Source organism: Oncorhynchus keta, chromosome 8 (assembly GCF_023373465.1).
Source record: "Oncorhynchus keta strain PuntledgeMale-10-30-2019 chromosome 8, Oket_V2, whole genome shotgun sequence".
Lineage (NCBI taxonomy): Eukaryota > Metazoa > Chordata > Actinopteri > Salmoniformes > Salmonidae > Oncorhynchus > Oncorhynchus keta.
Genome location: NC_068428.1, coordinates 21,097,307 through 21,118,944, shown reverse-complemented (window position 1 = coordinate 21,118,944; position 21,638 = coordinate 21,097,307). Strand labels below are relative to the sequence as shown.

Sequence of the window (21,638 nt, the reverse complement as noted above, 5' to 3'; positions counted from 1 at the left end):
CCAAACGCATAGATCCCTGGAAACGGTAATGTTCTGGTGGCCCGCGGAAGGCATGGGAACAGCCAGCCAGGAAAGAAGGGGAACAGAGCAGGATTTATGAGAACAGGGTTACCTACTTAGCCTTAACAACTGCTTCAGAGTCAGTTCTGTTGCTCTGCTTGTGATGGTAAAGGTTAGGAGATGTAGGGAGGGCTGAGCCTAAATCAGTATTGAAAGAAAGAATCAAGTGATTTAAGGGGGCATGTTCAGCAGGAATGAGAAGATGGCATTCTTGCTTTTAAGAGAGGGTGTTTCAATCGAATCTCTGCTATCAGGGGCATGCACCCCTGCTACCTAAGGGGGCCGCTGTTGTAGCACTGTTCCCAAAGGGTTGCCAGATGTGTAGAACATTAACATTCACCAAGACAGAACAGTCTGAAGTTACAGTGCTGCAACATCCCACAGTGCTACAACTTCAAATGATTTGAGTGCCTATTTCCTCCCTCTATCATCCATCCCACATTCTTCATGTTTCCTGCTACTCCTGCTACAAAAAGCTGCCCTGCAGACTTCCCTGCTTTATCTCCATATAGTATCTCTCTCTTCTTTATCCCCACTCTTCAACCCCTATCCCTCTCTTCCCATCTCCTCCCTAATACCTCTCTTCTTCCTTTCTGTTACATCCTCTCTGCTCTCTTTCCGGTCCCAAATGCACCTCGTGAGATCTCAGACAGACTCAGGGGTGAGAGGATGAGAAGCTGTCTTGAGCTGGTAAGTTATGATGAGTTAGGGTCATAGGAGTGCTCTAACTCATGAAGGCCCTCTCAGCTCCTGTGCTGCTGTTATGGCTTATAGATCTAAAGACATCTGTATAAGAAAGTGTACCTTTGGCATTGAGAATTCCCCATCTTCCATTATGAAGTTACGATGGTGGGAAAATATGGCAATCCAATAATATATATAAAATACGGGCTATATACACACACTTATTTATGTACATGCCATGAATCTTATGTAAGTACGTAAGTACACAGATCGAGGGACATGAACCCATTGATGCACGCACACACATAAACATTATTGACCCCCTGTCCCATGTGCTCAGGATTCAAAGTGGTAGAATCTCAGTTCCTCTCAGTTCCTATATCCATAAAGTCCTATCCTCCTTTGTGCCAGCTGTGCACTGGGTCTAAGGTCTCTCTCTCTTTTTCTCATTTAAATGTAAGCACTTTATTGGCATGGGAAAACATATCTTTACATTGCCAAAGCAAGTGAACTAGATAATAAACAAAAGGGAATTAAATTTTAAAAAATGCACAGTAAATATTACACTCACACATGTTCCAAAAGAATAAAGACATCTCACTTTTTCCTCTCTCACAGTCACTCAATCCACAGCTAAATGGGTGAGAGACAGACCCATTCATCAGAAAGGATTGGGAAACCTCACAAGAGCTCAGAAGAACAGGTTTCTGGCTGTGACTTGAAGGAAAGGCCTTGGAAATCTCCCCCATTCTTTACTCTCAACACTGAAATATCTGAAGTAGCTAAGACTGTAAATTAGAAAAATATGAGATGAGGATAAGTAGCCTAACAGACAAGTACGTGGCAGATTGTTGCTGAATTAGAGCCAAGTGTTGAAGATCAGATCGAGAATTCAACTAATTCAATCTCTAGCTAATTTGTGCAGCTCAACTGCTTTGTCGACAAGGAGCAATCCGCAGTTGCTATGACTACACGTAACTCAGGAGATTTGTTGACATTGGCAACCGGACGTTCTAGGCAGCTGTCCCCACGTAACCTAGATACCAAACATTTAGCCTTTTTATAGAAAAGTATTTACTTTTCATTGAGACACGCTTTATATATGCAATGGACTCCAGTACGTTATACTACTCCTTGGACCTCGTTTCTGGTAGCGGTTTAACTTTGAGCAGTGAGCAAAAAGCTGCCCTGCAGACTTCCCTGGTCATTCTGAAGAGGAACAACAAATTCAATCGTGTCCTGTTTTGGGGCAAGATTCTGGGCATAAAGGGTGACTATTTCATTGCTCAGGGGGTTTCAGAGGATGAGATAACGGATAAAAAGAGCCTTTACAGGTAAGAGGTACAAAGGAAATAGTTTTAGAGCCTCTAGTCTATTTTACTACAGGCATATTATTATAGCTAGCTTGCATTTAGCTGTTGTCACTTGTGGCTTTGGAGTTGTGAACCATTCTCCTATTCAAGATGTTCTCTCTCTCTATGTGTATGTGTGCCCTCTTGCACACGTGTTTGTGTCCTTTCCCTACTCCAGTTTCAACTGTGTGGACTGGCACTTGCTTCCCCCTGCCACTGAGGCAATGCTAGCGGAAGTTTCTGCTACAGCAAAGGGTCGCTTCGTGGGAGATCCCTCACATGAGTATGAGCACACCGAGATACGGCGGCAAGGGGAGGGGGACGAGGCTGTGGAGGAGGAAGTCGTGGTGGGGACAAGTGTGACGAATTATATTGTTTAATTTTGAGCTAATTGTGTTTTGTTTATTAATAAGTGTCAGTGATTAATGTACAGTGACTAGATTCATATGACCGTCGTGAATGTGTGTGGTATTATTCCAGAAGAGTGATGACTAGTTTGTTTGGGTGTTGTGACAGATGTTTGGTAATGGTTGTTTGGTTTGTGTTGCAGGTTAAGGTGAAAGAGGAGAAGAGGCTGGCCTCCACTGTCCACACCATTGATAAGGAGGTGTCTGTGGTCCCGCGCGGTGCCTTCATCAAGAGTCCCCATGGCCTGGTGCAGACCAATCGCAGCTTTGAGGGTAAAGCTACCTTTCAAAGTTATTAATTAAATGGATGGCTCCACGTAGAGTGTGGTGGTTCCCAGTTGAGAATGTGGTCTGACTGTGCAGAGACTAGTAACTGGAAGGTTGCAAGTTCAAATCCCCGAGCTGACAAGGTACAAATCTGTCGTTCTGCATCTGAACAGGCAGTTAACCCACTGTTCCTAGGCCGTCATTGAAAATAATTATTTGTTCTTAACTGACTTGCTAAGTTAAATAAAGGTAAAATAAAAGATGGGACATAGCTGTGTGTGTTACTGGCTCGAGAGGATGACTCAGCTGTGTAGTTTTTAGGTCAGTGTGTTGGAAGTTGGAACCAGAATCCAGACCGTCATTTATCTCACAATGTACATCTATAGTGTACACACGTTTGTGTGTTTTCTTTTTCATACACATACAGAATCATATCATACTATCAGTTACTGAGTGAGTGAATCTGTTCTGTAGGTCTGTCCTCATTGGAGGCAGGTAAACTCAGCTACTTCCTGCACTTCACTGAGCCGCAGAAACTGAAGAAGAAATCCATCCTGGAGCTGGCTGACCTCAACCCCTCCATTGACTTCCTGGATCCTTTGAGTGAGGATATCCCCAAAGGTAACAGAGTTCCAAATCTCTCACTACACCACTCCTTTACAGGCATCCTACCGTTCCCCCCATGGGTGGGGTTTCTTTCCCACATGTTGTCTGTCTTTAGAAATATAACCAGTTCCTTGAAAGTACCGCCCTTTTGTGGGAGACAAAAATGTAATACGAATATGAGATTACTAATGTTTGGCATGCTCTGATTTTTTATTTATTTATCTTTTATTTTACCAGGTAAGTTGACTTAGAACACATTCTCATTTACAGTAATTACCCGGGGAATAGTCCAATGGTCACTCTCTATTATACTAAACTAGCCTTTTAATTTGTGCTAATGATAATTTGGGTTGGCAGTTGAGAGCCCAGTTTATCAAGGCATCCTCCTCTGCAGGGCCGGCTCTAGCCTTTTGGGGGACCTAAGCGGGATTAGGTTGGGGAGGGCCACCACACTGCAAAACATTTGTGGCCCCCCTCTTGTCGATGGAGAGACACATTTGAGTTTCCTTCAAATTCTACCCATTTTGCCATGGGATGGAGATTACATTTTTCCATTTTAAAGCACAGTTCCTGCAATTCTACACATTTGGTAATAACTTATGCCATGTTAATATGATATCTGAGTGAGAATGACTAACAAAATCAATGGGGTTCTCCTGAAGGTCAGGGCCCCTGGGCACGTGCCCTGTGTGCCCGGTCCATATTCGGCCATGGTTTTATTTCTACAGGTAAGTCAATTAAGAACAAATTCTTACTTACAATGGTGATTTGTCAAACACATCAATAAACAATTACACTATACATATCTATATACACATCAATTACACTATACATATCTATATACACATCAATTACACAATACATAAGAAAGCAAACTCAAAATAAGAAAAGAAAAACAATCATATGAAACAAATACATTATTCAGTAAAAAGGCCCTCTAACATCCGTCTGAATTGCCTTAGAGGCACCAAATCCAACAACTTTAAAAGGACTTCTGGAGATCATGTCACATTATAGATGTAAAAAAAAATTAATGCAGATTTACCTAACTTGTGGAGATTAAAGGGAAATCCAGGGTAAGTCATCCCCAATGGGTATTTGGGTATTTGTTCACTCAGGTTCCCTTGATCTAATATGAGGTTTTGGTTGAAGATCTGATAACATTCAGTATCAAAAATATGCAGACGTAGAGAAAATTAGAAAGGCCGCAAATACTTTTTCACAGCACTGTATTTATAAGAGGGGCACCATCCAAAGTATGTATGCACACAGTACCAGTCAAAAGTTTGGACACACCTACTTATTCAAGGGTTTTTCTTTAGTTGGACTATTTTATACATTGTAGAATAATAGTGAAGACATCAAAACGATGAAATAACACATATGGAATCATGTAGTAAGCAAATAAGTTAAACAAATCAAAATATATTTTATATTTGAGTTTCTTCAAATAGCCACCCTTTGCCTTGATGACAGCTTTACACACTCTTGGCATTCTCTCAACCAGCTTCATATGGTAGTTGCCTGGAATGCATTTCAATTAACAGGTGTGCCTTATTAAAAGTACATTTTTGGAATTTCTTTCTTTCTGAATGCATTTGAGCCAATAAGTTGTGTTGTGGTATACAGAAGATGGCCCTATTTGGTAAAAGACCAAATCCATATTATGTCAAAGAACAGCTCAAATAAGCAGAGAAACGACAGTCCATCATTACTTTAAGACATGAAGGTCAGTCAATCTGTAAAATTTCAAGAACTTTGAAAGTTTCTTCAAGTGCAGTCGCAAAAACCATCAAGCGCTATGATGAAACTGGCTCTCATGAGGACCGCCACAGGAAAGGAAGACCCAGAGTTACCTCTGCTGCAGAGGATACGTTCACTAGTTAACTGCACCACAGATCTCAAACCAAACTAATGCTTCAGAGTTCAAGTAACAGACATCTCAACATCAACTGTTCAGAGGAGACTGCGTGAATCAGGCCTTCATGGTAGAATTGCTACAAAGAAACCATCACTAAAGGACACCAATAAGAAGAGACATTAGATCGGTGGAAATCTGTTCTTTGGTCTGATAAGTCCAAATTTGGGATTTTTGGTTCCAACCGCCGCATCTATGGCACACTTAATCAGCAAGACTACCACAGAATTCTGCAGCGATACGCCATCCCATCTGGTTTGCGCTTAGTGGGACTATCATTTGTTTTTCAATATGACAATGACCCAAAACACACCTCCAGGCTGTGTAAGGGCTATTTGACCAAGAAGGGGAGTGATGGTGCTGCATCAGATGACCTGGCCTCCACAATCACAGACCTCAACCCAATTGAGATGGTTTGGGATGAGTTGGACCGCAGAGCGAAGGAAAAGCAGCCAACAAGTTCTCAGCATATGGGAACTCCTTCAAGACTGTTAGAAAATCATTCCTCATGAAGCTGGTTGAGAGAATGCCAAGAGTGTGCAAAATTGTCTTATGGCTTTATTTGATTTTTTACCCTTTCCTCCCCTTCATCTACACCGATTTAAGTGGATTTAACAAGTGACAATAATAACATCATAGATTTCCCCTGGTCAGTCTGTCAGTTTATATCTGGATGATATCAAACTGTAGTTTATCTAAACAGACATATATCACAATGTTTGTGGTGAGGGTGCTGTGGAAAAGTGAGAGGCTCTGGGCACACAGCAGTGTCTGTCTAAAACGTCACAGCTGTACATTTCAAAGGGATGAGCATCTCTGTGGTGTGTGAATGTGTGTGCAGCTTTCCCAAACCAGCTTACATTACACAGCTGTCCCAGTGACAGCATCACCCTCACTGAGAACTTAACGGCCAGGCCTCAAGCCTTTGCTGAAGGGAGCGAGAGACCCAGACTAAAGACAGTTTAAGGAGAAAATGATGGATCTCCATCGAAAGTGCTTTCCTCTGGTATCTCTGAGTGAAGCTACCCCTCTCACCACAGCGATCCTCCAGACTTGCCTGGAAGTATGTGGCAACAGTTGCAGTTATCGACTTCTGATTTATGCCTATGCCCCTTCCATGCCTGTTCTCCCATTGGGTTCCTCCCTATGCCACGTGTGAGTTTGAAACCGCCAGTGTGTTTCGGTGAAAAGTAGACTTATCTGGACACCATCACTGAACAGCTTCTCAAATCACGTCAACCTGGCAGGAGTGTCTTTGGGTCATGGAAGATGAATCTCTCCCCATAGACAAAGAGCCATTGTGAAACACCTCCCAATAGACCCTATTTCTGGAATCTTGGTTTCTAGATATCTCTTGCAAAAGGTTTCAATTAATTTCCCGCCCCATAGCATTGTGAAACTGAAATATGAGAGAAAAACAGTATCAGAACAGCTGACACAATTTACTGGAATCGCTGTTCCTAGATAGCTCTGGCACAAGGTTTAGTTTCATGTTTAATGCTTTGATAATTGGGGAGGTTCCAGATGAATGAATTATTTCCAAGACGTCCTGGAGCCTCCTGATTAATGGTGCAGTGAATCTGCGGTGAGAGAATTCTGCTAGGCTCCCATTCACCATTCAGTGTTCTCTGGCTATGGGTGATGCCAATGAGCAGACAGCTGCTCCACCAGGCCTCCCTGATATTTAGAGTCAGGGAAAGGACTCACTAAACCCTTCTAAATTATTGAGCTATCAGCCAACTGTTACCTTTTTCTGTGTAGACTTCTTTACATAGGGAAGAGTGGATTCAGTTAATGAGGGAGTAATGTGAGACCTGTACACGGTCTCTGTTTATGAAAGGTCATGGACGAGCAGCAGTTTGTGTGATAATCTTCATAACCCATATACTTGTGTGTGTAGGGTCGTGGAGCTTGCAGTTTGAGCGTGGCAGCACAGTGTGTGTGATCCGTAGCATGCTGTGGCTGGGCCTGACCTCCTTCCATGTACCCATGACCCCCCAGCATGGATACATCTACATGGGCGACGGACTGAAGAACCTGGACCTGCCCTTCATGCTTTAAAAAGTCAGTGAGATCCAGAGCTGGAGAGCCAACACCTACCACTTATCTAAACTGAGAATCATCATCAACCTCTCATCTGAGCAAGCAGTGTTTCATCCCCACCCAAAACAGTTCTATTTATGCAAGAGATTTTTCTTTACTGTTATTTAAAGTAAATAAACAAACTAAAATCATTCATTATTTGTGATTTACCTCCACATGCACTTGGTTCATTTCTGTCAATAGGCCCAGTAAATGCTTACTTCCACACTCATGCAAACACACATGGTGGAGGGAGAAAAAGCAAATCTGATTTATTTGCACATCTGGGTTGTCTTGAAGTACAACATCCCACCTACATCAAAACAGTGTAACACTGACCCAATTGATCTTTCAGCAAGAGCTCTAGTCAATCTGTATTGCTGAAGCGTTACAGATTCTGCAATAGAAATGTAAAGGTAATGCCCGATTGAGCTGACATATGCAGTGGTTACCGTGAATGCAGTCTCTGGTAAAGCTGGAACATTGCCTTTAAAATGTCAATCACGCTGTAAAGCTGAACTGCCGCGATGCGGATTGAATAGAGCCCCTAAATGTGGAGTTTAATAGTTTTGTTTCAGGGCATCTTCAAAAAGGTCAAATGACAGAATGGGTTTCCAATGGGCAATGTCCACCAATAGATAAATAGGCTGGACAAATACAGATGCTCCCCCAGCTTTTCCAATGGCTAGTTCTCGAAGTCAATGGAGCTCCAAATGGGCCAGGAGTACTATAAGGAAGGACGTCCAATAGAACTGTTGTACCCCATCTCTGTCCCGCCCACACTGACTCCTGCTGCTGTGAGTTGACATGCCCCCAAGTCATCAATGTTTCAGGTAGAGGATTTTCTTGCCGTACTGTACGTTGTTTCCGAGAGCTGGGTGGCCGACAGATGCGGTTTTTACACCACTTCAGCCCCGTCCTATAGATGGGCTTCACTGAATCAATGGACCAGCGAGTCAGATATCTGTGATGCAACAACACAGGTGTGAGTTAGTCAGAGAGAGGATGCACAAGAGTTAGTTGAAAGGTGTCATGACGTTGGCCTGGGGGTAGGTTTATGACAGTCATAAATACCTCTTCCCCCCTTTTTCCTCTCTCTACCCTACTGATGTTACATTTGAAAACCCCTTGGTTAACAGAGATTCTGGGAACATCAGAAGGTGGGGGGAAATGAACTATATTCTGGTAATCTGACCAATTGAACATATGCCGTAGTACTTAATAAATATGATGTCAGTTCGGTTGTCATCTCAGACATTCTCATCAATGATAAGATGACAAACTCTACAGTGTAAAGTCTACACATCAGAGGTATCGGATTCACATGGACTTGTTGTTCAATTTAAATGTTTGAATATGAAATTATTCATGATGGGATGAAATGTGATTTTAGCTCCTAAAATGTGAGAATTGGGTTTTCATGAGTGAATTAGGCCCGACTCAGTGGCCCGCCCACGTGAAGAGACATAGGTTGTAAACTATGAAACACACCCCTTTTCTCCCTCCACTATATAAGCCTTCAACACAGCCTTCCATCTACCACCAACCTACCGAAGCGCAGCTCAAAGTAAATATTTATTGCATTTTCCTTTCCAAATGGGCGGTAATTTAGAATGCATAAAATACTGTATTTACGAAAGCACAGCTTCTTCCTTTGGTCCTCAGTCTTCCCGCTCTTTCACTCAAACCCAGACCTTTTATTTTGTGTAACCAGCTGTCATATCTGTTCCGCCCGCTAGGGATGTTTTCCCTTTATGACGTAATTTGTAATCAAGGTATAATTCATTCTGTGTATATGTAATTCTGTGTGATTAGTTAGGTATTTAGTAAATAATTAAACCCCATTTTGTATTGCTGATTCAACTTGTTAGCCAGGGATTGTGAAGATAACCAAGAATTTACAACTTTCAGATAAGACTTAATTAAGGTGACGATTAATATTGACTGCTATTGATGTAAAATATTACTATGTCTTTAAGAGTTTATTCGGAAGATAACAGCTCTATAAATATTCTGTAGTGGTGCCCCGACTCTCGAGTTAATTACATTTACATGATTAGCTCAATCAGGTAATATTAATTATGGAGAAATGATTTTATAGTACAGCATGTCATATCACTTAATCCGGCATAGCCAAAGACATGACAAAGGTAATGTCATGAGAGGTCTAACAAGAAACAATACAGGTGTGAGAAGGTAGATACTGATGGGGTCAAACATACTCATTACCTGTTGAGCTGTGGCTTGGGCTTCTTTGGGATGTATCCCTCTGGTAGTGTTGGTTTGTGATCTGGGAGCAGACCTGGAGTAGAAAAGAGAGTACTTTTACCACTTTGAAGAGAATACATTTCATAATAGTTGTGCATCGAGAGCAGACACACACAGCATCGTACCTGCTCTGTGAGCCATCTGCACACAGATGGCGATCTTGCGGTGCTCCTGGGCACAGAGACCAGTGACTCTACGAGGCAGCATTCCTCCATCAGACCTGATGAACTGACTGAGCAACAGGACATCCTAACAAATACAAACACAGGGAATTACTGTACGCCTGAGCTCATAGAACAGGCACACATATTAACATAAAATGCATGAGACATGGCAGATGTGAGTGTGGACCAGCACTGTTCATCTCACTCTGTTATTCTGGCAGAACAGTCGAGAGGCAGTAAGTATGCAGCCAGGTATCACTGAAACACTTACTGTGTAGTTGTATTTGTTCTGCAGGTTCCATCGATAGATGGGGCACTGGGCTGTGACGTTGGGTGGCTGTGGTCCACTTGGGGTATCCTCAGTTGTTCCCTCAATCTGAGAAAAGAATGCAATGCTGGTCAATGAATAAATAAGCACCGCACAAATACTTCCATCAATCTACTGTAAATGTCACATTTACTAGCCATCTAGATAAGTGTTCATACTTTACACAATGTGTGGATACCGTATTGACCGTGAAGTGTGTGGATACCTTATTGACTAGTATTGACTCAAATTCAGTAATCCACAACATAGCTAAAGTAAGAGATAAAAGTAACCCATCGCCACTCAAACAGTGTACAATGATGAACCAACAGGTTAGCAAGCTTGTCACTTACTATTGTTGTTTTTCGTTCTTCCTTTTCCATGACTGTAAACACAAACAACATAGTCAATGTCAAAGTTAGTATAGCTACAATCCAGGGCATGTCAGTCAAGCAGTGTTTCATAACAAACCGGTTTTGTGCCGAAAAGCTTCCCCCTGTCGTGCTTTTCCCGATTATGGCTTTTCCGACATTTAAAAATATATATTTCTGTTTTAGTTAAGAATATAGATACAGTAGTAATAATAACAATAATAATAACAATAATAAATGAAAAAAATGTGTACTCTGGGCAAAAAATAAAGTTCAAATATGTAAGTCAACATGAGTGCAGAGGAAATGGGGCAAACTAGATCCCAACTATCTCGGCCATATACGATTTGAGGTCTCGAAGGGAAAAGCGCGGACTTGGAAGATGACAAGGGGGTTATAAGCGTGGAACACCAGAGGCCTCATATAGAGGAGACTCGTTGGAAGTCAGCAGCCTCCAGAACCACCACACCAGCAGGTTTTTAAAAAAATGTTATTTTACCTTTATTTAACCAGGTAGACTAGTTGAGAACAAGTTCTCATTAACAGCTGCGACCTGGCCAAGATAAAGCAAAGCAGTGCGACACAAACATAGAGTTACACATGGAATAAACAAGCGTACAGTCACAATAACACAATAGAAAAAAAGAAAGTCTATATACAGTGTGTGAAAATGGCGTGAGGAGGTAATACAATAAATAGGCCTTAGTAGTGAAGTAATTACAATTGAGCAGATTAACACTGGAGTGATAGATGAGCAGATGATGATGTGCAAGTAGTGATACTGGTGTGCAAATGAGCAGAAAAGTAAATAAAAACAATATGAGGATGAGGTATGTAGATTGGGTGGGCTATTTACAGATGGACTATGTACAGCTGCAGTGATCGGTTAGCTGCTCAGATAGCTGATGTTTAAAGTTAGTGAGGGAAATGTAAGTCTCCAGCTTCAGCGATTTTTGCAATTCGTTCCAGTCACTGGCAGCAGAGAACTAGAAGGAAAGGCGGCCAAAGGAGGTGCTGGCTTTGGGGTTGACCAGTGAGATATACCTGCTGGAGCGCGTGCTACGGGTGGGTGTTGTTATCGTGACCAGTGAGCTGAGGCGGAGCTTTACCTAGCATAGACTTATAGATGACCTGGAGCCAGCGGGTCTGGCGACTAATATGTAGCGAGGACCAGCCGACTAGAGCATACAGGTCGCAGTGGTGGGTGGTATAAGGGGCTTTGGTAACAAAATGGATGGCACTGTGATAGACTGCATCCAGTTTGCTGAGTAGAGTATTGGAAGCTATTTTGTAGATGACAATGCCGAAGTCGAGGATCGGTAGGATAGTCAGTTTTACTAGGGTAAGTTTGGCGGCGTGAGTGAAGGAGGCTTTGTTGCGAAATAGAAAGCCGATTCTAGATTTGATTTTGGATTGGAGATGCTTGATATGCGTCTGGAAGGAGAGTTTACAGTCTAGCCAGACACCTAGGTATTTCTAGTTGTGCAGCCTCCACAACCACCACACCAGCAGGTGCAGCCTCCAACCCAGCGGCCTCCACCACAGCGGCCTCCACCCCCACCACACCAGCAGCAGCTACTGATAAACAAATGTATGTATGTAATCTTGTCAGGTTGATCCATTTGTATCTCTAAGTTCACTTACAGGTAGATTTTTCCAGGTGTTGCAGAGGCAAATATGTATTGGTGCTGTTGTCTAGAATCGGCTCATATAAATTTATCATCACAATCAACAGAACTGTTCCAAATATGAAGTTGGAAAGTGAGGTAAGACTGTGTTGCACATACAGTGTTTACATATACTGTATGTGTGTGATTAATCTGTGTATTTATGAGGAAAACCTCAATTGTTTTTTTTCCCATGTAAACAGGATTCACCATCATTGTCTCTTTTACTGTCAGACCATCAATGCCTACATGTTCCATCTGGTGCAGAATTTTTAAAGGCAGTCAACTGAGCAGCTTTCTACAATGACCTTTAAAATTACTGGCATTTGGAGAGCAAGAAATCAAAACTTAAGGTTGGTTGGATTATTCTCATAATATTATATCTTATATTTGACAGATTTTGAACTCAAGCAACTATCCCTGCTCGTTTAAATTTCAGATTGATCCAATGATGTACAAGTACATTATTGGCATCATCAATGAACACAACCACTGGACTGTGATGGTAAGAGCCGCTAAGGCAGTACTAAGAACTATGAACTACATACATAATACAGAATATACATGTGAACACATATATGTGTGTAAAATGTGTGTAATATGTGTGCATGTAATGTGTGTGTCTGTCTAAACTTGAAAGGTTATACTGCCATCTCAAAAGAGGGCTCTGTTCCTCAACCCAATAAGGCAGTACTAAGAAATACATACATAACACAGAATATATATGTGAACACATTCGTGTGTAAAATGTGTATGTGCTATACAGTGAGGGAAAAAGTATTTGATCCCCTGCTGAATGTATTTCAAGACCTCCGGGAAAAAAAAAATTGTAGACCTCCACAAGTCTGGTTCATCCCTGAGAGCAATTTCCAAACGCCTGAAGGTACCACATTCATCTGTACAAACAATAGTATGCAAGTATAAACACCATGGGACCACGCAGCCATTATACCGCTCAGGAAGGAGAAGCGTTCGGTCTCCTAGAGATTAACGCACTTGGTGCAAAAAGTGCAAATCAATCCCAGAACAACAGCAAAGGACATTGAGAAGATGCTGGAGGAAACAGGTACAAAAGCATCTATAATTTAAAAGTGTGCGAGCGAGGCGGCCTACAAACCTGACTCAGTTACACCAGCTCTGTCAGGAGGAATGGGCCAAAATTCACCCAACCTATTGTGGGAAGCTTGTGGAAGGCTACCCAAAACATTTGACCCAAGTTAAACAATTTAAAGACAATGCCAATCAAATACTAATTGAGTGTATGTAAACGTCTGACACACTGGGACTGTGATGAATGAAATAAAAGCTGAAAGAAATAATTCTCTACTATGATTCTGACATTTCACATTCTTAAAATAAAGTGGTGATCCTAACTGACCTAAGACAGGGAATTTTTACTAGGATTAAAATGTCAGAAATTGTGAAAACTGAGTTTAAATGTATTTGGCTAAGTTATATGTAAACTTCTGATTTCAACTCTAAGTAATGCACAATTAACCTACTGAAAGTATACTGACTAAAAGGCTAAACAGAACTGTCAAATTATATTATAGCTGTGTCTTTGTATACTTGCAAATTATAATCTTAAGTGTAACATAATTTTGTTGGGGAAAACTGAAATGCCCATCACATTTTTCTGAATGTATTCTGAAGGAGTCGTCGATTGTCTTTTCAAATACGGACGAAGACGTTAACATCACGAGAGAAGAAATAGCAGCCACTCTCCTCCAAAACACTGGTATTTCCATTTCTAATTTAATTGTAGATTTAAAAAAAAAAAAACATTTATATGGATCTTTCATCTTTGATCCAACTTCTGACTAGATAGCCACTAAAACACATGTGTTTAAATAATTGTGTTAGAAGAAACCTATACTATTCCCTTGTTCCCTGCTCACTCTGAAAAAAATACATGTAAAAGAACTATATAGACTACTTGACATTATGTTTTGCTAGATGACCTGAGCCAACTGTGGCACTTATGTGGGAAGGTGAACAATAATGAGGGAGACACTAACTGGGCAATTGCTTGTTCACTTCTGAAGGCACATTTTTACAAGTACGAATTTGTATAAGCAGTAATATTTCTAGATGTAGTATTATCCACTTTGTCTGATAATGAAATAATTGTAATTCAATAAATGTATTTAATGTTTTAAATATATGAATATTTTTCATCATAAATTTCAGATTGATTGTGACCGCTGCCCACGATGGTTCCACCAGTCCTGTATGAAAACCATCCCATCATTGGAGGATTATGTCTATGCTGCCTGTCAGGACAAGGTTAGGCTAGAGTTCCAGGTGACAGTATCACCTGGAAAACTTTCCATAAAAAGTGGAATAAATGTCCAGTTTCTTTGTTATTTGATTTGTCATTTTATATCTTATTGATTATACTTTTTATAGAACAGACTTCACATCAGGATAGGCAACCGAAATGAATGTTTAATGTATGTGTGTTATATTAAAACAGAGGGAGTAACATGTGGGCAAGCAATAAACATTTCAGAACAACTACTAGTCAAATAAGACATGGGAGAGGTGACGAATTTTGGCAAAGAGATTTATTTATAGACAAATACACTTGAAACAAATTGCCAAACCGAAACCTGCAGACATTACTAGTGCCTCCCCGCAATCAAACCGACATTTAAAAATAAATAAAAATGAAACGCAGCCTAACATGAACAGAAATCTCAACTAGCAAGCATGTCACAGTGATGAAGAATTGAGTGCGTACGCGTTCAGTGAAGGGGGGAGTTCATGCAACTGCAACATGGTCGTTCAAATGATCGAACTTATTATCAACTACCACAATTATGCCTTTAACCTTTGATGCCTTAAATAATCATTATCGAAGGGCAAAGATTACTAAATGGATGCGCTATTTTCGCTACAATTTCCAACGCTAACAGAGTGAACTGTCATATGGCTACAATAGGATTCAACAAGAAACTCACTGTCGAATTCCTCTGCTTTGAATATTTCCAAAAACCGAGCTGAGGGCAACTTGTTTTCCTCTGAAAGGCACTCAGATTGCTGCAGCTGGCTACACATTTAAACCCAGAAAGAGAGATCCATATGTACCCAAGCACACAGCGCTGTGCCATCTTGGAATGTTGACCTTTTTCTTCTTCTCTGCTATAATGGCGTTTGCAGAAATGCAACGTGCATTCCGCCACCTACTGTACGAGTAGTGAACAGGAAGGAAACTAAATGCGAAAAAACCCTGACGAAAGAGGATTTGCGGGAAATACCTCGTCGAAAATAACAGTTTTTTTTATTGCAGTAAGTTTGCAATGTAACTGGAATTAGAGTGCAGTATAACCACAGTTCAGTTATTCTGCAATTACTGCATCCAAAATACCACAGTCGACTGCAGTTACTTCATTTTTACTGCACTTTCAAAACTGCAATCTCTTTTTGTAAGGGAATGGAAAATGGATAAATCATAAACCTAACCCATTCCTTCAGTCACATTCCATTCAAGATAACATCCCACAGGCTCAAGGGCCTGGGAGGGGCAAACATCTTCTGACAGTATTCCCTGCAATGTTTCAGCTGTTACCCATCCAGCACATTTGGTTATTTGGAAGTTGTGGGAACCTATGTTTTTGGTTTCACATTGGTTGTGGAAACGAAGCCATACTTTTCCTGACCGGTAACACTGAAAACGTTTTAAACATTCGGAGAACACAAGTGAAAATGTTGCATGTTCTGGTAATGTTTATTTTTAGTTTGCAGGGATGTTCTTAAAACGTTTTACTCTGGTTCCTTGAACGCTTTCCTGGGAGGTTCCCAGAATGTAGTAAAACATGACAGTAAATAAAACTACATGGGAACTTGTGTGGAATGTTCTGTGGAAATACTGAAATTACCACAGACAAACATTGTTTCGGAAAACATTTGAGAACATAACTTTAAATAGAACCATACGTTTGTATTTATTTTTATTTCACCTTTATTTAACTAAGCAAGTCAGTTAAGACATATTTTTTTACAATGACAGCCTACCAAAAGGCTTCCTGTGGAACGAGGGCTGGGATAAATAAATACATATAGGACAAAACACACATCACAACAAGAGAGACGTCACAACACTACATAAAGAAAGACCTAAGACAACAACATAGCATGACAGCAACACATGACAACACAAAATGGTAGCAAAAACACATGACAACAACAACATGGTAGCAACACAACATCACAGCAGCACAAAACATGGTACAAACATTATTTGGCACAGACAACAGAACAAAGGCCAGAAGGTAGAGACAACAATACATCATGTGAAGCAGCCACAACTGTCAGTAAGAGTGTCCATGGTTGATTCTTTGAATGAAGAGATGGAGATAAAAATGTCCAGTTTGAGTGCTTGGGGGACCTTTAACAGAATGTGACTGGCAGAACGGGTGTTGTATGTGAAGGATGAGGGCTGCAGTAGGTATCTCAGATAGGGGGAGTGAGACTTAAGAGGGTTTTAATAAATAAGCATGAACCAGTGGGTCTTGCGACGGGTATACAGAGATGATTAGTTAAAACTTCTTAGGGCTGCAATCCCGTTAATGGGATTGATATGACAACAGCCAGTGAAAGTGTAGAGCGCCAAATTCAAACAACAGAAATCTCATAATTAAAATTCCTCAAACATGCATGTATCTTATACCACTTTAAAGGTAACCTTGTTCTTAATCCCACCCCAGTGTCCGATTTCAAACAGGCTTTACAGTGAAAGCACCACAAATGATTATGTTAGGTCAGAGCCACAGAAAAACACAGCCATTTTTCCAGCCAAAGAGAGGAGTCACAAAAAGCACAAAAAGAGAAAAAATTAATCACTAACCTTTGATGATCTTCATCAGATGACACTCATAGGACTTCATGTTACACAATACATGTATGTTTTGTTCGATAAAGTGCATATTTATATAAAAAAATCTCAGTATACATTGGCGCGTTATGATCACTAGTTCCAAAAACATCTGGTGATATTGCAGAGAGCGACATCATTTGACAGAAATACTCATTATAAATGTCGATGAAAATACAATTGTTAGACATGGAAATATAGATACACTTCTCCTTAATGCAACCGCTGTGTCAGATTTCAAAAAGGCTTTACGGAAAAAGCAAACCATTTAATAATCTGAGTACAGCTTTCAGACAACAAAGCAGCCAAAAACATATCCGCCATATTGGGTAGTCAACATTAGTCATAAATAGCATTATAAATATTCATGCATTCCCAGGAATACCAGTTCCACATTAAATGTTTGATTTGTTCGATAATGGTCATCATTTTTGTCCAAAGAGCTACTTTTGTTAGCACGTTTGGTAAACAAATCCAAAGTCATGAAGCGCGTTCCCCAGTTGCAGATGAAATGTCAAAAAGTTCCGTTACTGTCCGTAGAAACATGTCAAACGATGTATGGAATCAATCTTTAGGATGTTTTTAACATAAAACTTCAATAATATTTCAGAAAAGCAAAGGAATGCAGCTACCTCTCATGTGAAATGCACATGACCAGCGCGTGACTGCTGGCAGACCTCTGACTCATTCCTCTCTCATTTGGTCCCACTTCACAGTAGAATCCTCAAACAAGTTTCTAAAGACGGTTGACATCTAGTGGAAGCCTTGTGCAACCAGTGGAAGTGCAACCAATAACCAATATTCCACTGTGTATTCAATAGGGGCTGGGTTGAAAATCGACCAACCTCAGATTTCCGACTTCCTGTTTGGATTTCTTCTCAGGTTTTTGCCTGCCATATAGGTTCTGTTATACTCACAGACATCATTCAAAAAGTTTTAGAAACTTCAGAGTGTTTTCTATCCAATATGCATATATTAGCAACTGGGACTGAGGAGCAGGCAGTTTACTCTGGGAACCTCTGGGCACCTTTCATCCAAGCTACTCAATACTGCCCCGACAGCCATAAGAAGTTAACAGAGGAGTATTGAGTGCAGTGATGTGTCCTATAACGAGCATTTGTGGCAAATCTGATGGCCAAATGGTAAAGAGCATCCAGCTGCTCGATAGCACCCTTACCTGCTGATCTATAAATTACGTCTCCATAGTCTAGCATATGGTCATATGAATCAGGGTTAATTTGGCAGCTGGGGTGAAAGAGGAGCAATAGAGGAAACCAAGTGTAGATTTAACCTTAACCTGCAATTTTGATATTTTTTTTATTTTTTTTTATTTAACCAGGCAAGTCAGTTAAGAACATATTCTTATTTTCAATGACGGCCTGGGAACAGTTCAGGGGCAGAACGACAGATTTGTACCTTGTCAGCTCGGGGGTTTGAACTCACAACCTTCCGGTTACTAGTCCAACGCTCTAACCACTAGGCTACACTGCCGCCCCATGTGCTGAGAGAAGGACAGTGTACCATCTAGCCATAGTCCCAAGTACTTGTATGAGGTGACTACCTCAAGCTCTAAACCCTCAGAGGTAGTAATCACACTGGCGGGGAAAGGGGCTTTCTTCTTACCAAACCACATGACCTTTGTTTTGGAGGTTTTCAGGACAAGGTTAAGGGCAGAGACACTAAGAAATCTTTGTTGTAGAGTGTTTAACACAAAATCTGGGGAGAGGCCAGAGACACCAATAATCCTTAACACACAATAATGGTATGGTCTACCATATCAAAAGCTTTGGCCAAATACAAATAGCAGCACAACATTGCTCAGAATCAAGGGCAATGGTGACATCATTTAGGACATTTAAGGTTGCAGTGACACATCCATAACCTTTTTGGAAACCAGATTGCATACCAGAGAGAATACTATAGACATCGATAAAGCCAGTTAGTTGATTATTGACAGGTTAATGTCACTGACATTGGATGGCTCTGCCATCTCCTTGACAGCCTCTGTTTTTGTCGGGCCAAGCTGTACTCCTTTGTCCAAGATAATGTCGCCCAGGAACTTCACTTCCTCCTTTGACCAGTCACATTTGTCCATGTTCAGAGTTAAGCTGTCTTTTTCCATCTTCTGCAATGTGGCATGAAGTCTTGCATCATGCTCCTCCTGTGTTTGGCCCCAGACCAACACATCACCCATGTGACAGACCACACCTTCCAAGACTTCAGTGACCTCTGTCACCATTCTGTTCTGGAAGTGTTCAGGTTCTGAAAACATGCCAAAAAGAAGAACGGTTGAAGTAGTAATGTCCGAAAAGTGTGATCAAGGTTGTTAGCTTAACCGACTCCTTGGCTAGCGGGATCTGCCAGAAGCCCATGTTCGCATCTCTACACACTGATTCATTGATTCATTGAGACTGGTGTAATAGACACATATCCGCACGTCCCCATTCTTCTTTGGGACAACCACCAAGCCGACGCACCAGTCTGTGGGCTCCTCCACTCTGGTGACAACCTTGAACCCTTGCATGCACTCTAGCTCTTTCTTGACATTTGGCAGCAATGTCAGAGGAATCAGTTGTGGAGTGTGGAATGAGTAGGGCTGGGTTTCAGCTTGGTAGTATATGGTTGTTGTGCTGTGCCAAAACTGCTGCACAGCTTTGGATAGCTTTCTTTCAGTGTCTGTAAATCAATTCTGTCAAGTCGAGCAACTAGCTCAAGCTTTGTAATAGCTGGAATGCCTAGTAAAGCTGTGTGTAGATCTCTGATGACATCATACACGTTCTCCAGTGTCTATTTTCCTCCCTTTAGTAGAACCACACTTGCGACGCCGATCACGTCCAACAGCGCTCTTCCTGGTGCTAGCAGAAGTTTTGTAGGTTTTTGCCAAGCTGGCTTGCTGGTTCCTGCAAAACTGTGACTGAACAAATTGTCTGGGATAACAGTCACATCGGCAACAGTGTCTATTTTGATTTTCACATTTTTGTCCATCACTTGAATGTCAGTCATCTCCTGCTGTTATTGTTCCTAGGAAAATGCTATCATCCTCTTCTTGAACCTCATTTATGGCTCTTGATGACGTACACACACGTTGGTAATGTCTCTTTTTCCCACAGGAGTGACACACTACTACATTAGCTGCACACTGTGCTCTTGGATGTGTAGCTGCACAGTTGCGACGCTTTGACTGTATTTTGTCATTATAATTTCTGTGGCTAGCTTTCTCATGTTTCCAAGGGCTGCCTTTCTGCATGACTATATCCACTGAGCATGCCTCTTCTGTTCTTACTGTGTCACCTCGCAGGCAACTTTGCTGCTTTTTCACTTCTTCAGTTTGACCTGCCATCTCAATGGATCTAGCATGAGATCTTTATCTATGTAGGGCGATTGCAAGAAACTACATAAGAAACATTTTCAGTTAATATTATTTTGTCCAGACAAGGGCATTTCCATGCATAGAGCCGACATGAAAATTAATAATATTGAAAGTATTTAGAACCCCCCCCCCCCACCCAAAAAAAACAATCCCTTCTAAAATTCCCCTAAAAGTACACTTTAAGCTCAAATAATGCAACAAAATAAATTTTCTTCAACTGTAAAAACAAGTTTTCCTTGCCAGACAAGGAATGTCCCGACTTTCAAGAATCTCTGAGCTAATTTTCTGCTATTCAACGCCTTGCGGGGGCTGCGGGGGTATGTGCTAGGCCAGTGCTCGAAGACTGTTGAAGACAGACGCAGAAAGATACACATATGCACGCTGCACTGTCAAACGAAGCACAACACTGGAAATCTATTCGCATCCACACAAACTAGTCCAGGCATCGTTCTTTGACGAACACAGTTGGTTGTATATTGAATTCAATATAAGAAAACAGAGAGAGAGGAAGCGAGAGAGCCTGCCAGTTCCTTAATGTAGCCATTGGCTGTATTGTACAGCCAACACATGAAGGAACTGGCAGTCTCTTGCTCTCCTCTCTATCTGTTTTCTTCTATTGAATTATATGTAGCCTAATATTTAAACACTTAGCTAAGTGGGCAGGGAGGAACACTTGACATGTACTCATTTGAAATATGCAGTTATAAGGTATTATATAAGCCAATGGTCAAGGCATTTATTCAGTGATTTCCTCCTTTGTCTAATATATGTGTTTATTCATTCACAACCAGGATAGTAAAACTTTATTTGAAGTGTTCGACACTGGTTACAGTAAGAGTTGAGAAACGCTATACTATAGTTACCTATGTTTTGTGTTGGTAGCATTACTACCTGTGTGTGTAAGTAGCACGCATACTGATCTGAACTGGTGTGGCTAAAATGCCATGGCTGAATTTTTGTCCCAGTCTGCCCTTGGAAATGTGTTGTTCAGTACAATGAGGCAAACAAGCAAACTGTTTTTCTATCTTTATTAACCTACCTTTGACATATTATCAGTCATGTCAGGCTGGGCTAAAGGACACGACATAGGCTTTTTGTTTTTTGTCCTAAGACATTTAGGAATGAAACAGGTAGATTCTGGTGTCTTCTTGCCACTAACTCCAATGTGACTCCATTTCACCATGTGTCTCTGATGTACAGTAGGCCCTATTTCTGTACCGCTTGATTTGAGAAGAGGGA

At 41.1% G+C, this 21,638-nt stretch overlaps 1 protein-coding gene and 1 pseudogene across 2 annotated transcripts; one reads left to right on the top strand and one right to left on the bottom strand.

The window, feature by feature from the left end:
* The first annotated feature begins 1,594 nt into the window (after positions 1-1,594).
* rsph9 (radial spoke head component 9) lies at positions 1,595-7,528 on the top strand. Of its 2 annotated transcripts, none has more exons than XM_035778477.2 (5): positions 1,595-2,078; positions 2,275-2,443; positions 2,647-2,776; positions 3,245-3,391; positions 4,039-4,417. In XM_035778477.2, exons 1-5 carry the CDS (start codon positions 1,852-1,854, stop codon positions 4,161-4,163), a joined length of 798 nt encoding a protein of 265 aa, XP_035634370.1. In that variant the 5' UTR covers positions 1,595-1,851; the 3' UTR covers positions 4,164-4,417. The 2 variants fall into 2 exon arrangements, with proteins under 2 accessions (XP_035634370.1, XP_035634285.1); XM_035778392.2 differs by lacking the exon at positions 4,039-4,417 and adding an exon at positions 7,195-7,528 and having other exon boundaries at positions 1,706-2,078.
* A 523-nt stretch (positions 7,529-8,051) lies between these two features.
* LOC118388943 (39S ribosomal protein S18a, mitochondrial-like) lies at positions 8,052-15,381 on the bottom strand (annotated as a pseudogene).
* Between the last annotated feature and the right edge of the window lie 6,257 nt (positions 15,382-21,638).

What these genes read in the sequence shown, in the direction of transcription:
- rsph9 (XM_035778392.2), top strand. Translation starts at nt 1,852, where the DNA reads ATGGACTCCAGTACGTTATACTACTCCTTGGACCTCGTTTCTGGTAGC. An exon ending in GATAAAAAGAGCCTTTACAG is followed by an intron (nt 2,079 to 2,274) that starts GTAAGAGGTACA and finishes TCCCTACTCCAG; the next exon opens with TTTCAACTGTGTGGACTGGC. An exon ending in GAGTGAGGATATCCCCAAAG is followed by an intron (nt 3,392 to 7,194) that starts GTAACAGAGTTC and finishes TTGTGTGTGTAG; the next exon opens with GGTCGTGGAGCTTGCAGTTT.